The sequence below is a fragment of the Peromyscus leucopus genome, chromosome 3 (genome assembly GCF_004664715.2).
Source record: "Peromyscus leucopus breed LL Stock chromosome 3, UCI_PerLeu_2.1, whole genome shotgun sequence".
Classification (NCBI taxonomy): Eukaryota; Metazoa; Chordata; class Mammalia; order Rodentia; family Cricetidae; genus Peromyscus; species Peromyscus leucopus.
In genome coordinates, this window is record NC_051065.1 from 117,377,685 (window position 1) to 117,393,387 (window position 15,703).

The following is a 15,703-nucleotide window of genomic DNA, read 5'->3' on the forward strand; positions in this document are numbered from 1 at the left end:
AGACACAGATCCTCAGCCAGGGGACGGCAGGGGAGGCACCTGCTCTAAATACTTGCCTTGATGTCAAAGTTCTCTCTTCCATACTCACTTGAGTTGCCTTTGAAACAAAACCTTACAACTTGATCATTAAGTACAAGAATGGCAGTAGCATTCCTATTGAAGGATGGTACTGTGGGAGCAATTTTACATCTTGCTCTAAAATAATTCAGGGTAGGAGGTAAGCCAGTGCTGGCAACATACATGGTGAGTAACAAGCAAGAGCATCTGGGATTTAGGAATATGCTTGGCCTTAGTGTTAAATATCATGGCTTGGGCTATATTAGGTCTTTGCTTTATCTGGACATTCTTAGAAACTCTAGCCATAAGTCTCTGATAAAATTACCTTCTAGAAGGCACAGGACACTGCTTAACCTCAATTACTGTTTCTCAAGGATGGATCTCCAGCCCAGAGAAGAGTCTGTGGCTAAGCCAGAGTGACCTTAACAGGTTTTTGATGATCTTGAGAGAAGGAAAGATAAGATTCCTGCTGTCTTTGTATCTGCATATGTTTTACCTTGACTTGATGATGACAGGGAGATGTTCATAGCTAAATAATGAATTATACTACATCAGCAGCATTCAGCCTCGCCATGGAGGCATGGTATGTTCTCAACAAAATTGAATGAGCTTGAGATTTTAAGGCAGAAGAAAGATCTAATGAAAACTTAAGCTTGTCTCGGCCACCAACCAATGTGCCAAGTTCTCTTGAACCAACTTCAGCCACTTTACTCTTCTTAAATGAGACTTGGTGAAAGCAAAATTTCCTCCAAGTTACTGGACAATTGGTCAGTTTTCAATTGATTTCTGCTTCTGAGGCAGCCTAGCTGAAGGCATAGAGGGTATCAATACATAGCTGTTGCGATGATGGAGATAGGATTTCAAAGACGACCACTAATCAAATAGGTATGAATAATGCATCAGCATTAGCTGGATTACACCAGTCCCATCTATGGTATCCTGTTGCTTACTGGTCTAGATGGACTATTTGATAAAAATGAGTGGCTGAGTCTGACATTTCAGATGAAACGTACATGGTATTCCAATTAGCGGTATTAAGAGGGCTGCACCACCCTCATGATTCAAGGTCTTTATTTTAGCCTCAGTGAATTAAACTGGAAGATACCCTAAACCTAACTCAAATGGTTTATTCCTCTCCGAGAAGCTCAGTCACTCCTTCATAATTTCTCACTTTCCTGGACCAGGATGGCTGCCAGGTATCAAAACTGTTCCTATATGTATTCATGCTGTGTCATGGGACGCAGTGATGTCTCTAACAAGATTACAGTTTTACTTAAGGCCTCATATCAAAATATTTATTTCTCCCTTCAATAAATATTTAGGTGCCAAAATATTACATAGACTCTTCCAGACACTGTGTGGGAGTGAGCACTAAAAGAGTCAGCTCTTGCATGGAGCTTATACTCTAGCAGGGTCATCAGACAAGAAGATGATGGTGCTGTTGGACCTTAGTATAGTCCAGAAACCTTCTCTCAGAGGTGTGCTGCTAGGCAAGTCTAAACTCTATCTGTCAAGGTCCTGGTTTTAGGTGGATATACATACAAAGAAAGAAACTTGAAGATCCTTATGATACTTGGAAAGTCAAGAGGAGGCCGACTCAACCAGAACAGGGCATGCCAGGTTCCTCAAATGAGCTCTCACCTTTCTGTCTGTCTGTCTTTCTTTCTCTTTTATTTTATTTTATTTTATTTTTTGTTTTGTTTTGAGACAGGGTTTCTCTGTGTAGTTTTGGTGCCTGTCCTGGATCTCACTCTGTAGACCAGGCTGGCCTCGAACTCACAGAGATCCTCCTGGCTCTGCCTTCTGAGTGCTGGGATTACAGGCGTGTGCCACTGCCGCCCAGTGAGGGCTCACCTTTTGCTTCACAGCTTTAATGAGAAATTTCCAGATTGGTTACAGTCTCCCATGGTACCTCCAGGACCATCCCAATTCTCATCTGGTCTACTTCTGTTATTCTGAGAAATCAGAATCATTCAGACATATTTCCTTCCAATCCCCCACCCCCAATCCCGTCAAAACTGTAGCTGGCCTTTCCTTGCTGGTCTCCTAAGGATATCATCAAAACAAAACAGGTGACAGCAGCTTCCCAGGCTGGGTAGCACGCCACTGCAGAATCACGGGGGAAATTAAAACAATAGAGTACGGGAAAAAAGCTTCATCAGACATCTATTTTCTTTTTTAATTGCCTGCAGGAAGACCTGGAGCAGGTGTTCAGTACCTGAAAATTCAGGGGTAATTATTCGGTTGCTCAGCTCTGGGGTATACTTGGGAATAAGCCCTTTAACGCTAAGCAATTTCACAATAACAGGGATTTGACACTTACCTAAATATGATCATTTTGTGTACTTTAAAAGGAAGAACATCTGTTTTCCCCTCTGCATTGGCTTTGATAACATCCCAACACACTCGTATATATTTTCCTCACACATAACAGGCATAGATCGGTTGTTCTTTTTTATCTCATTCAACTTGGGTGATCGGCATTACACTGAGAAGGTGCTTTCTACTTGAAGACAAACCTGATCTCTCTGAAATCAGATCCAACATCTGGAACAAGACAGGTGGGGACCTAGCAGAGACACTGGCAGCAGGTCTAAGAAATCCTTTGAGGAGCAGAGATGGTATTTGCGTATCCTCTGAAAACTAGGTCTGCTGTAGTAAAGTCAGATCTTAGCAGGGGCTTGTGAAATGACCCCCTTAAATGGACAAGTAAACTTGTCTTGGTACCCCTCTACAGACGTACCCTGGCCACAGACTAGAGGTCTAGCCATTGATCTCAACTGGAGATGCCCCACAGTGAACCTCAGTAAGACCCTGAATGCGTCCACCTCTCTCACGGGGCTGGCTGCTGTAAGAGAACACCGGGGGCTAGGGACTTGATTCAGAACAGAGGTCTTTTTCTTGTACCTTATGGTTTGGGAGGTACAAAAGTATGCTGCTGGCATCTGCTTAGCTCTATCACAGCATAGCAGAGGGCACCATGGCAGAATCGTGTTTGAGAGGGGGAGAACGTATGATAGAGTAGGAAGCGAGAGGCCAAGTCTAGGGGTGACACTACTTTGTAACAATCCTCTCCCATCAAAACGGATGCATCTCATGAGGCTGTCTTTAATTCCTTTAAGGGCAAAGCCCCCCATGACCTAAATTACCACCCACTAGGCCCAGCCCCTTAAAGGTTTACCTAATTCTTTACACACAGTCATTCTGGAGACCAAGCCTCCAGCACAGAGACTCCCTACCCAACCCTGGCCCTGTGGCTTCCTCTTCGCTGCTGCTGTCATTATTTCATGAATTAGGTCAGCTGCTTTCTTAAAAGTGAGAGGTACACTATGAGACAGTGCTTAAGTGATGAAACTTACCATGAGCAAAAGACCACAGGTGGAACAGCCTTCTCACCCGCTGTGGGCCTGCAGGACTGAGTGGTCACCACCACTCAAAGGAACTACAGATAGGCATGTCTATTTGCTGGCTTTTCAGGAAATGCTAAGCTAAAAGTTCAAGGGTCCTGATGGTCTACAGGCTCCTTCAGCCAAGCAGAATGATGACTTCTTGATGGTGTATTTCTAAGTGGCAAATGGTAGGCTACATATAACAAGATGCTCAGAAAAACCCAAGAACAGACTTCAAAATGAGCACGATGGAAAACTCTCCTAGTGTCAAAATACCAAGCTTGCTGGACTCCGAGAGCTAGCCAGGTTGCTTAGCTGATAAAGGTGCTTGCCATGCAAGCCTGTTAGCCTGAATTTGATTCTCCAACCACATAAAGATAGGAGAGAAATGATTCCATGGAGTTGTCCTCTGGCTTCTACATGTATGGTGTGGTACATGCACATCCACATATATTACACACACATACACACACACACACACACACACGTTAATAATAGATATGAATCAAAGAAAGCAAAGAGTGATAAATACATGCATGCTAGTACCCCAAAAAATCTATAAAACCAAGAGGAAGCAGGGCTGCTGGTCTTTGGTTCATACTCTGAACAGTGAGTTTCTAGGGCACTCAAGAGGCTCTCAGGCTGTCAATATTGAGAAAGTTGTATACTTTAGTTAGAAAAAGTCAGTCTGGGGCAGGTTTACACTGTTGATATTTACCCAGTCTTCTGAGAAAAGACAAAGAGAGCCACAGTGAATGTGGGCTGCTAGTGCTTGCAAGGCACCCATGGTAAACACAGGGTTTAATAACATTGTCTTTCTTATATTTATTTGGCACATTGAATTATATTAACTTTTATCCGTGACAGTTGATGTTGACTTTCTGCTTGAGGTAGTGGTATAGGAACTACCTTAGTTTAACTGAATTGAAGAGAAATTAAAAGAAAATTACAGTTCTGGTGATAACTATCAATGGGCACATATCATAAGGGAGAGTGGTTCAAATTGGGCAGGTACTGTGGTGTTTCAGTGAACTGTGACCATTAAACCAAGTGCAAGCTCTTAGAGGCAAGACTGTGTTTCTGGGAGATCTTATTGCTTCTATCTGCTCCTTAGAGGGACAAAAGATGCCCACTTAACTAAACACCCCAAGCCACAACATCTACGCTACTTCATAAATCTAGCTTCTGAGATACTTGGCAGCCTGTAGAAGACTTCTCCTTGTTCCTGTTATGATGCCCATCACACAGCAGTGCCATTCCATGGATAATGGACTCTTCTGGGAGGACACTGTTTCTTCTACAGTACCTAGAGAACTCCAGACTGAAGAGTAAATGCTAACAGGTCCACTGTTCACCAAAGAGGTCTGCAGAATCTGTATGCCCTCCTCTCCCCTAGTATATTGCCCGTGCTAATCCAACACTCAAGGTCTTAATATCCTTTATGAAATCTTTTTAGTTTTGTCCATCTTGGCATTCCCTTAGAGCATTTGATCACTGAGCCCTCTCTTGGAAGAAGATGTATTCAAGTGTCCTGAAAGAGCCAGAAGATGTATTCAAGTGTCCTGAAAGAGCCATTGGCTGCTTCAAGTTGTAAAATGCCAACTCATGTTTTTAGGGACAAATACTAAGATGTGCTCATACCCAGCTGTCAGTGAGCAACCTTTTCGTTGGCTGATTCTATTCTTTTGTTGACCTTCACCCTGTTCTGCAGTGAGAATCAGGTAGCTCTCAAAGATGTAAGAAGGATGCAGATATTTTAGGCTATCAAGCTGCTTCCACTGTGAAAAGAGCCACCACTGCCAAACAGTACCTGTTGTTCAGCAGGGCGGCATGCATTACATAGCAAAGGGCCAGGAGAGTAGATAAAAGGTAAATGGATGGATTTCCTTGGGCTGACTTTCACATAGGGCCAAAACGCTTACCTGACAGTATCGAGTGCTATCTTGACCCTGCTTTACAAAATTAGTTTTCATATAAACCCTGAAGTTTTTTTTTTTTTTTTAAAAAAACACATTGAAATTTGACACAATGCTTTCTCAAAAGTGTTAAGGACCACATGATAGAATTTAATGTTATTTTTATTTTTATTTTCCATTCTTCCTAAAGGGAAAGCAAGAAGTGGAACTCGGTTGGATACTTGGTGTCTGCTAAGTATTTTAAAACTCAACATAGGGCAATGTGACATTGTATGACATCTAGACTCTTTGGCCACTATAATACTTGGGGGAGAGCTGTGGATTTTTATGACATTGTCAAAAGGACTTTAGGAAATGTAAAGTAATTGCATATGGGAATAGCTCCTTTTTGTTAAAAAAAAAAAAAAAGGAGTGGGCTACATTCAGTCATCCTATTTATCACCCTATTGTTGAGTATTGTCTTTGAGGGAAAAGTGGTGATCCAACAACCATGGCCTGATCACCCAAAGGGTGCAGTAGTGGCAGGCATACCTTGGCTGTAACCAGCACCTCTTTAATTGAACTGAACACTCATTCAAGAACAGGAAAATTATGCCTGGCACTGGAAACCTCGATAACTACTCAGTGCTGGTGGAGTTATAGATTTTGAGGAGAACTTACAATTGCCATATTACTCAACCAGTATAATCCCTCACTATATTCTAAATGTTTGTCCTTATACCCACAGATAAGGAATAAGTGTAGTCCTTATTCCTAATCAAGGAAACTTCGCTTTGCAATAGACAGAGCCCACTTCAGTAACCTGTAACTAATGAAAATGCAAAATTCTATAGCCTAGTCCCAATGGATGCATGTATAATACAATTCCTGCACCTAACACTAAAGGATTATTGTGGAAGAGGGGATGGAAAGAGTGTAAGAGCCAGAGGAACAGGGGGTTGGTGGTGAGACCGAGTTTCCTAGCAATTTCAGAGTTCACCCCATAGAGTCTCACCAATCTGAAAAGGAACTGAACAAGGATGACAACAATAGATGTGCTAAGTGGATGGAGGGAGGAACACGAGGCTTCAGCCCTACATGAGAACTACAGTAAGGAATGTAGAGAGTGGAGAAATAGCCTTCCCCAGCGAAGAGTGTACCAATTGGTTATCCAGTCCCAAGGGCCAGCTTTGAAAACTCACCTACAAGTAACATTATGCAGCTCAAGCAGGCTGTCTTTATGTATTTAGGGATAATACAGATTCATACAAACATGGAACAACAATGACAAAAGGAGGCCATTTGAAAGAGAGTAAGGAGAAGTAGGAAAGGGAAGGGAAGATGATGTGATTATATTAAAATCTCAAAAAGTGAAAGAAATTTAAAAAGTGGTGATCATGTGAACAATGGTAAGGTAAGGAGGCTTATGAGATTTCCAGCGTGTGCAGATTTCATGTATATTTGTGTGTGTACTTGGCTGTGCATGCACATGTGGGGCCATATATATCACATACCTTCTGTTGGTTTCCACTTTATATTTTGAGAAAGAGTTTCTTTGCTGAATCCTGAGCTGATTGATTCAGCTAAGCTGCCTGGAAGGTAAGCCTCCAGGATCTACATGTCCCTGCTCCTTCCAGTTTTGAGGCTATAGCCACATGTCACCATACCTGGCCTTTATGTAAGTGCTGGGGATCCAAACTCAAGTACACGTACTTATACAGCAAGCACTTTACCACGGAGCCACCTTCCCAGTCCCCAGGACCTCCTTTTGACAGTCTGATTTGGGGCCCTGACTGTTAGACCCTGTCTTGAATTAATGGAAGGAAGAAGAAGCTGAGCTGTGCCTTTCAAGGGGGGATTACTAAGAGGTTGGGATTTTGATAATTTCTTTATCATCCATAAACCACATTTGCACTTGTAGAGAGCTCTAGCATTTTATGAGCCCAAAGGAGACTCCCTAAGAACAGGAAGCAGCTGTGGTTCCTACCTCTAGCTCCAGCTCTTCCCTGTCCATGTCCTGATGGATGTCCCCCATGTAGTCATTCGGATCATAGTATTCATGGGATGAGGGGTGCCTGCAGAGAGACAGAAGGTTAAGACCCTGGTCTTTGGATAATTATCTGTTGTCTTGTCCCCAGCCATCGTCAGTACACGATCCCTTCCAGATCCTTTTCTCTTCAGATATGGCTCTTAACACCTCCATCCCTGTGTGGCTACCTCTGTGCTAATTTGAAACCGTATGTAAGCTCATACTGTTGCCTTCATCAGATCCTCAAAAGTACTGGAAACTCAAAACAAAAGAACCAAGGAACCCACTACTTTGGTGAAGCTTAACTTCCTCTGGAAAGCGTGAAGGTGCAGGTTAAGGATGGTGTAGACCTTGTTTCCGGAGTCTCTCCCCTAGCCCAGCATCATGGATTCATCCTGAGTACTTGCAACTGGTCTCTAGACAGAAGACAGGTCCATGTTCACTGCTACTGTATCTCACTGTGTACTTTTAATCTTGATGGCAAAAGCTCAAATGTGAGCAACACCCAGATGTGTGCTGGTCTCTGAGACCAATTTCAAGTGCTCAGCCATTTGCTGGGATAGTGCATTTTCATTTTTGTTTTTTTTTTGCATTGGTCCTCCAGTGAGAAATGTATTTGCCACCACAGCTGTCTGCACGTGTGTGTGTGTGTGTGTGTGTGTGTGTGTGTGTGTGTGTGTGTGTGTGTGATGTACCCCTCTTGCAGACGTCAGTACTCATGGGTACTTGGGTAAGTGTATGTATACATCTCTTCTATCTGAAAGCCAAGAACACATATGTTTTTAGGGCAACACATGTAAAACACAATTTGAGCCTGGCATCTCCTGGAAATGGTGTTAATGGAACCTCCAGGAACAACAGCAATGGGAATTAAAACACATTTGGCCAGTGGCTCTGGAGGAGCTTTGAATTGCACACTGGCTGAAGATAAAAAGCTCCTGCCTCCAATTGCCCTTGGCTGCGGCCCCAAAGCTCCACATTCTTACAGGTCAGGTAGCAATCCAGGGGTCTCTGGCAGTCCCTCCCAGCCATTTAGTTCTGAAACAATGGATGAGATGTGGGTGGAAGGGCAGGCCTTGTCTCCAGACTAATCAGGCAAATATATACTGGCTGCACTTACGGGGCTTTTAGACCTGAGGATCCTTTGGAAGTCCTGGGCTTTTGGTCATCAACTCAATACCCCCTGCTCAAACCCAACATGCAGTCTTGCTGTTGCCTGACCTCTGGACTTGGTGACATTTCTCAAGTTCCCTCAAGGGGATAAGTCATGTCATGTTAGTTAGACTTAAGAGGAAATTAGGGGTTTGGCTTCTAAAAAGCCTGTCACTCTGACACTTCAACATCTGAGAGTCACACATGGCCTTAAAGGGCTTGCTCATCAATAACACAAGCAGGTCTGGTCTGTAGTGTTGAGTAACTGGTTTTAAGGCCATGGCCAGGGAAAGGGCCAGATGCTTCCCAGGAGCAGCTGGGACACTGCAGTGTCATGGCTGCAAGGTGAGATCAGATAGCCCTGCCTTCCCACCAGTGCCATTGCTTTATGCTGAGCAAAACCCCGGTCTATGGTGCCCAGTCTCCATAGGGAGTGCTGAGCAGAACCCCAGTCTACAGGGCCCAATCTCTATAGGGAGTGCTGAGCAGAACCCCAGTCTACAGTGCCTACTCTCTATAGGGAGTGCTGAGCAGGACCTCAGTCTACAGCATTCATTCTCCATAGGGAGTGCTAAGCAGGTCCTTAGTCTACAGCATTCAGTCTCCCTAGGGAGTGCTGAGCTGGTCCACAGTATACAGCATTCAGTCTCTACAGGTGAACCAGGGAGTGCTAAGCAGGTCCTTAGACTACAGCACCCAGTCTCTCTAGCAGTGGTTCTCAACCTATGAGTTGTGACCCCTTTGGGGGTTACATATCAGATATCCTGCAATCAGATATTTATATTATGAACTATAACAGCAGAAAATTATAGTTATAAGTATCAACAAGATAATTATATGGTGTGTGTGTGGGGGGGTCACCACAACATCAGGAATTGTATTAAAAGGGTCACAACATTAGGAAGGTTGAGAACCAATATTCTATAGGTAAATAAGGGAGCACGGAGCAGGTCCTCAGTCTAGAGTGCCCATTCTCTACAGGCAAATAAGGGAGGTGACAGTTCATTGCAAGCTTGCAGACTGTGTGAATGGTGAGTGTTACATGAAGGTCCTGTCTTCTCCCTTTTCATGCTGTCAGCTGTACCAGAATCCACTCTTGTCAACTAGGGAATTAGCCCCGGTTGCAGATGACAGCTAACCACTAAACCCATGAGATGAAAGGCAAGTCTTTGTCCGGGATTTGACAGAACCACAGGAGATGTGTGGGTATTCCAGCTACCGGATGACTAATAGAAATCCAACAGGTATGGCTCAGAGGCTTCTCTGCAAGAGCAGAAAATGCCTTTGAAATAATGCATCCCAGCAATTACCTGAACCCAGATGGAGCCGAGATGGGAAAAGACAGGGGTACCTTGTGTCAGCTAAAGAATCCGTGCCCTCAGATTGCACGGTTACATGGGAAAAAGCTAAATTTAGCTGGGCATCTTTAAGCCAGTGGTGTTGGTAGCTTTCTCATTCTTGACTTGTTCCCAAATTAACAGTCACTGCCACCACTTAATTGAAGGCTTACCAGATGACTGGCTACATATTTTCATTTACTCCTTCAACAGTCCTATGAGACAGGTATGACTTGCATCTGTATCTTAATACAGCATAGAGAAAAAATAGGCTGAGGGTAATAAAGCAAAATGACCCTGGCTCCACAGTAGAAATTAGTTCGGGCATCATGTCTATGAGATATGAATTCTCTGAACTGCTTCATGCTTTCTGTAGAAGATAGAGTTATGAAGAAAGACATTACTGAGGTCTATTTGATCACAGCTACTATGCAATTGGTATATGGCAGTGATTATTTATATGGGGTAGGTCTGGGTTTAGTGCATGGATGCAGGTTTGAAATGAGACCCAAGGAAGCAGAGTGCATAACCTCTAGGGTACTTTCTACACTCAACAGCTTACTTTGTTGTCTATTTAAAATGACTATCAGCATTCCCTCCAGTGGTAACTAGAAAATCTTTAAATTACCCTTTGCAGTGATTAAATTTTATTCCGACACAACTTTTACAACAGTTGTAAGTAATTTTGTTCTTAGAATATAATTTGAATAACTCTGCTCCAGGGTTATAATAAAGTCATTAATATGTCAGAGCAGTTTTGAGCAGGACTCGATTTATTGCCTCTATAAACAATAAAGTTAAACACAGGCAACTTGGAGGAAAATTATAAGATGCATTCATTTCTTTCTCTTCATGGTAAGGAAGAAGCCAGTTTTCCCAGAGTCCTTTGTCATATGTAGCAAGTTAGCAAGTTATGGCCAAGATACTTACTCTTCAGGCAGCAGGTAAGGATCCAACACAGGTGGGCTGGGAGAAGACATCTTGGTCAGGGCCATGATGTGCTCGAAGGTGATGTCGGTTTGGGTGCCTGTGTCTACCAGCTGTGACTCTGAGGCAGGAGTGAACATTTTGGTTCGAGGTGTCCTCCTCAACACTTGTACCACGATGGGCTCCTTGGCTGTCTTGAAAGCTTCCACAGCCTGGTCATGAGTTGCTCGGGATAAGTCTTTGCCGTTGACCTATTAAGACACATTTAGAATGGGAAGATTATCAGAAAGCAGAAACCGGAGAGGTCTTTTAGTGTCTTGAGGGCTTCTAGGTGTAAACGGCCAAGTGGAAGGAGAATGCTGGGGGTGCCAGAGAACAAAGAGTAGCTAGTGGGGAAAGAGGCTAGAGCAGAGGTGTACAGATCTGGCATTGAATTATAAAGCACACAGCAAGGATGCCTTGGCCTCCAACCAGAGCATCTTTAATGCAATTTCATCACTTGCTAATCTTCCCCATGGAAGAAAAGAGCAGCCTCGGGCTCCAAGCCTTCATCAGGGAAAGATAACTTAACTAGAAATTAATTATGTTGTGTTGTTTTCATGCATGTAGTCTTTCTAGTTTGTGTCAAGGCTTCATTTCCCTTAAAAAGTCCACAGCAGATATCAAGCAGATAGCATGTGCAGGCTGGATATGCTATACATGAGGAAAGAGTTCCAGTGACCACGTGCTGGGCAGGTAACAGCTCGCTGACATTTCAGTTGCTCCACTTTTCAACTTACACAACATGTTGCTGCTCCTGTAGCCCCTGTTTCTCTTTACCGATTGCCCGCTATCAACTCATTGTTCTAGGGAGCTGAAAGGGTAAAGCTGTGTTTATCTCCCCCCTCTCTCTGCTGCAGCCCCCAGGATGCCACATGTGAAACCACGGGCAATTCCCGGCTGAGTTAGGACACAGGGTCCAAGGCTTTCCCAGTGGTACTATCAATACTAACTCCACACAGCTAACACAAGATGAAACCTTGAGAGACCCTGCCTCAAGGGAATAAATGACAGAAAGTGACAGAACAATACAGCTGATGTCCTCCCCTGGCTGGAGCACACCCCTCCTGGGATATACCCAGCCATATGCTAATTTTGAATGGGACCTGCACAATAGATGATGTCTGTGCACTACACAGTTACATATGAACACCAGACCATTTGCCAGAGGGAGTGAACACGGGGTTTTCTTAACACAGCAACACTACAGTTTATAAAAGAATGAAGGAGTCGCAAGAGGGGGAACTTAGACGGCAGGAGTCTCCCAGTTGTATTTAGAAGGAATTCTTAACAGGAGTCTCTCTCTCTCTCTCTCTCTCTCTCTCTCTCTCTCTCTCTCTCTCTCTCTCTCTCTCTCTCTCTCTCTCTCTCTCCACACCCTCCCCCGCACATACTTAGATCTTAGCACTAATGCAGCAGGCAGACTGGCCATCCATTCACCCCTTATTTTGTGTTTTTCTGCTAAGGGGATTCGCATCGGTCTCCCTTCCCATCTGATCAGGGGTCTTGCCATCACGGGGGAGCCGAGCTGTGTGTCCTGACTGATTGGCTACAGCCCGTCATAGTGGTTTTGTGCCTTCAGTCTATTGATGGAGAGGCCTGAGGCTGAGAGGAGGAATCTGGTAGGAAGCTTGAGGTTAGTTTATTTTTTTAAATAGATGTGAAATGGGGACGGCCATTCCTGGATTCTAGGAAAGCCATTCTGTATGTGGTGGCCTCCTAGGACCATATGGAGAACTAACTGGTGAAGCCAACTTAATATATGGACCATGGTGGAGAGGAAAAATGGTGGACAATTATCTTTTCTGTTGATATATTCCCTACATTTTAAGCTATTTGATTTGCATCTTAAATTTCCATAGTCCAAAACAACATAACAGGTGTAATATGCATGGAACTACTATGAAAGTAGACATCTGCATTTTCCCAATGCTTCCTTAGAATGTTCTTCTATCTGTGTAGAAAGCATTTGTGGACATGTGTCCTTGAGGGCTGCATCTTCATCAGCTTATTTCTATGGAACAATGGTGAGAAGGCTTTACTTACATAAATTCCATAAACCTGTGCTAGAATCACCACATGAACATTTACACGACACCCAAAAAGGGATGTGTGAAGGACCTGTACAGATCAGTCTGAACTAGGAGCTCTCCCACAGCTTGATGGACTCAATGACTAAAAGTCCATTGGGTGGGGGTAGGGGTCTTCTGAATTGAACTGTGGGGCACCCGTCACATCTCTTCTACTCAGCTGTGGGGAAAGAGAGTGGTCCAGAACTGTGTCTGAGAAATGTATGTCCTTCTGTGAGACATGAGAATGTCACTACCACTTAAGGCTTGCTTTCACCAAAGGGGACTTCTGACACCCGTACCTAAGGGTGCAGTAGTCTAATGCCATGTGTTTTCCCACCAAACACAGTTCAAGTTCATGACTGCAAAAGCCCAGTGATTTCCTCTCTTACATCTAGCGACTGGGTGACCAGAGATAGAACTGTGGGGTCAGGCCAGAGGTGGCATCCTGGCTGAGAGTGTGGGGTCTATTTCCTCATTGAAGGAAGATTTAATTATAGTGTGACGCTTCTTTGGATTATTATGACGTTTAAGATAATATATGTAATGGTGTAACATGCTGATGTAAACATGTGTTAAGACCCCAGTGCTGAAGGTCAGCCTACACCACAATAGTTCCTTTCCCAGGAGAAAACAATCCACAAACCACATTTAGCAAGCTCCAGCCTGGTGAGATTGCCTGGAGAGGGATTTGTTTACTGAAAGGCTTCCAGCTTCCTGCCCATCTTGTGTTCCTAAACTAACAATATATGCATAAATCTTTTTAAGCTTCAGCTTGGGATTCTCAGGGGTGAGGAGTGGGGGCTGCAACAGATAAATTTCAGAGGACTTGACCCCTGCCACACAAGCTTCTTGACAAGGTATTTTCAGGATCATTACATTGCTTTAAAAGACGATGAGACAAGGCGGGAGTTTACTATCCTAGACGATCCATTTTTGCAGCCAAATTTGTTTTGAATTACCTCGTGCACATAACACTTATTACACTGTCATCTTGCAATCACATCACTGAGAGACTTAGCGAAGTGATGACTCTGGAGCATGCTGGCAGCCAACCGAGAATGACAACCTTTATTCTCGGGATTAGCATGGCATCTACATTACACACAACGGTGCTGATGATGGCTGCGATTAGGGACGGGACGCACACCCAGTGACGTTTGGCCCAGTCAAATTAAATATCATTAACTCGCCCAATTGAGCAGATTGCCTTTAAAACACTTTATGCAGCTCTAAAACCAAGTAAATGGAATGTTTTGGAACAAGAAATGCTGATTGCAAAGTTTATCTTTATTATAAATTAAATGCCTAAGTTATTCACCTAAGGCTCTGGTTTGTTCCCCCCCTCCCCCAGGGAATGAGGTACAATTATGGAAAAAATCCAATCACTGAGTCTTGGGGCAAACAGCACCAGGGAAAATATGACGTGACACTAAGGAACCTTAAAGAGGTCCTTTAACATAAGGTCTTCTGTGACAAGAGATAGTTAATGCTGAGAGCATAGACGGATTCCTTCCTGGCTCCAAGGAAGGCTGGATAAAGCTACTGCTCTTATAAAGAGGTACTTGTGGCTGTCATTTCTATAGTTGCTCATGACGACAATACAAAATTGGTGGATAGCCCATCTGGGGCTGAAGTCCACTGACAACCCATCTATCTTTAGTCATCTGCTCAATCAGCTAGTATTGGCTGGGACTGTTTGTCTCTTGGCTGGCTGAATGCCACCGCAAGTGTTTCTTAGGGAGCATAAAACAACAGTACACGGGAGCTACTTCAGAAATGGCCAGAAGAGTGCACGGCAGATGGCATTTTACTAAGACAATTCAGGAACGGTTTGATTTGGCTCTGGAGACCATATATCCCAGAGACTTAGGACAATTGCTTCCCCAACACACAGACTGTCACAAGAAATACCACTGCCTGCTGCTGTCCTACGGTGTTATCTCAAAATCTGGGAGTGAGCCAGAGTGATGGCTCAGCACCTAAAAGTGCTAAGTGTGCGAGTCACATGACCCAAGTTTGATCCCCGGTACCCATGTTAAAAAAGAAAAAAAAGAGAGAAACCCCAAAGCCACATGTGGTGCCATGCATCTGTCATCCAGGGACTCCTGTGGTCAGATGGGAGGTAGAGCCAAGAGAATTGCTCGCCGGGAGTATACAGCACAGCATCAGGAGCAAGTGACCCTGCTTCAACCAGGTGGAAGGTGACGACGACCCACCCTGAGCCTTATCCTCGGACCCCCACACGGGCGCCACGGCAAGCATGGGCCTGCATCACCACCCAGACAAAGTGAATCAATAAAGTTAGAAACAAAACCCAGGCACCGACACAGCTTTCAACATTTTCCAAAACTGAAATGTGACCCAAACAAGAGACACGTCTTACCCTCTGGAACTTAGAAACTACCTTTCCACAGGGAGCCACTGGGTTTCTTGGGATAAAGCCTATCACGATCACCTCCATTTCTATGACACATGGAAATGACCCCAGTGTAAAATGCTAATGTAGTTTTAAAGCCGAACTGCTATAAATTGTGCCCCTGGCTAAAACCCAACTTTTATAGGGATCATTTAATTAAATAGAGGGGCACCGATTCTATTTTATAAAATATCATACCTCTGTTTTCAAACTAATTAAAACTTGGATTCCACTGAATTAAGAGGTGATGATAAACTCCACGGTGAGAGAGGGGAAGGTTTCAAGACCTGGTTTAGGCTGGATTAAAATTTTTTTTTTTTTTTAAATTCAGGAAACTTCTGTGTGTCTTAATTTATTTCAAATTTATGATTTGCTCCAGGGCTGAAGGAG

General features: G+C 43.8%; 1 protein-coding gene across 4 annotated transcripts in view; it reads right to left on the reverse strand.

Moving 5' to 3' along the window:
• Pdzrn3 (PDZ domain containing ring finger 3) overlaps window positions 1–15,703 on the reverse strand; it is a 230,632-nt gene that overhangs the window by 12,010 nt on the left and 202,919 nt on the right. For all 4 annotated transcript variants that reach the window (XM_028872710.2, XM_037203948.1, XM_037203949.1 and 1 more), the window contains 2 exons: window positions 10,790–11,037; window positions 7,329–7,416 (listed from right to left, as the gene is read on the reverse strand). In XM_028872710.2, coding sequence (XP_028728543.1) covers window positions 7,329–7,416; window positions 10,790–11,037 — 336 coding nt within the window. The remainder of the gene's footprint in view (window positions 1–7,328; window positions 7,417–10,789; window positions 11,038–15,703) is intronic.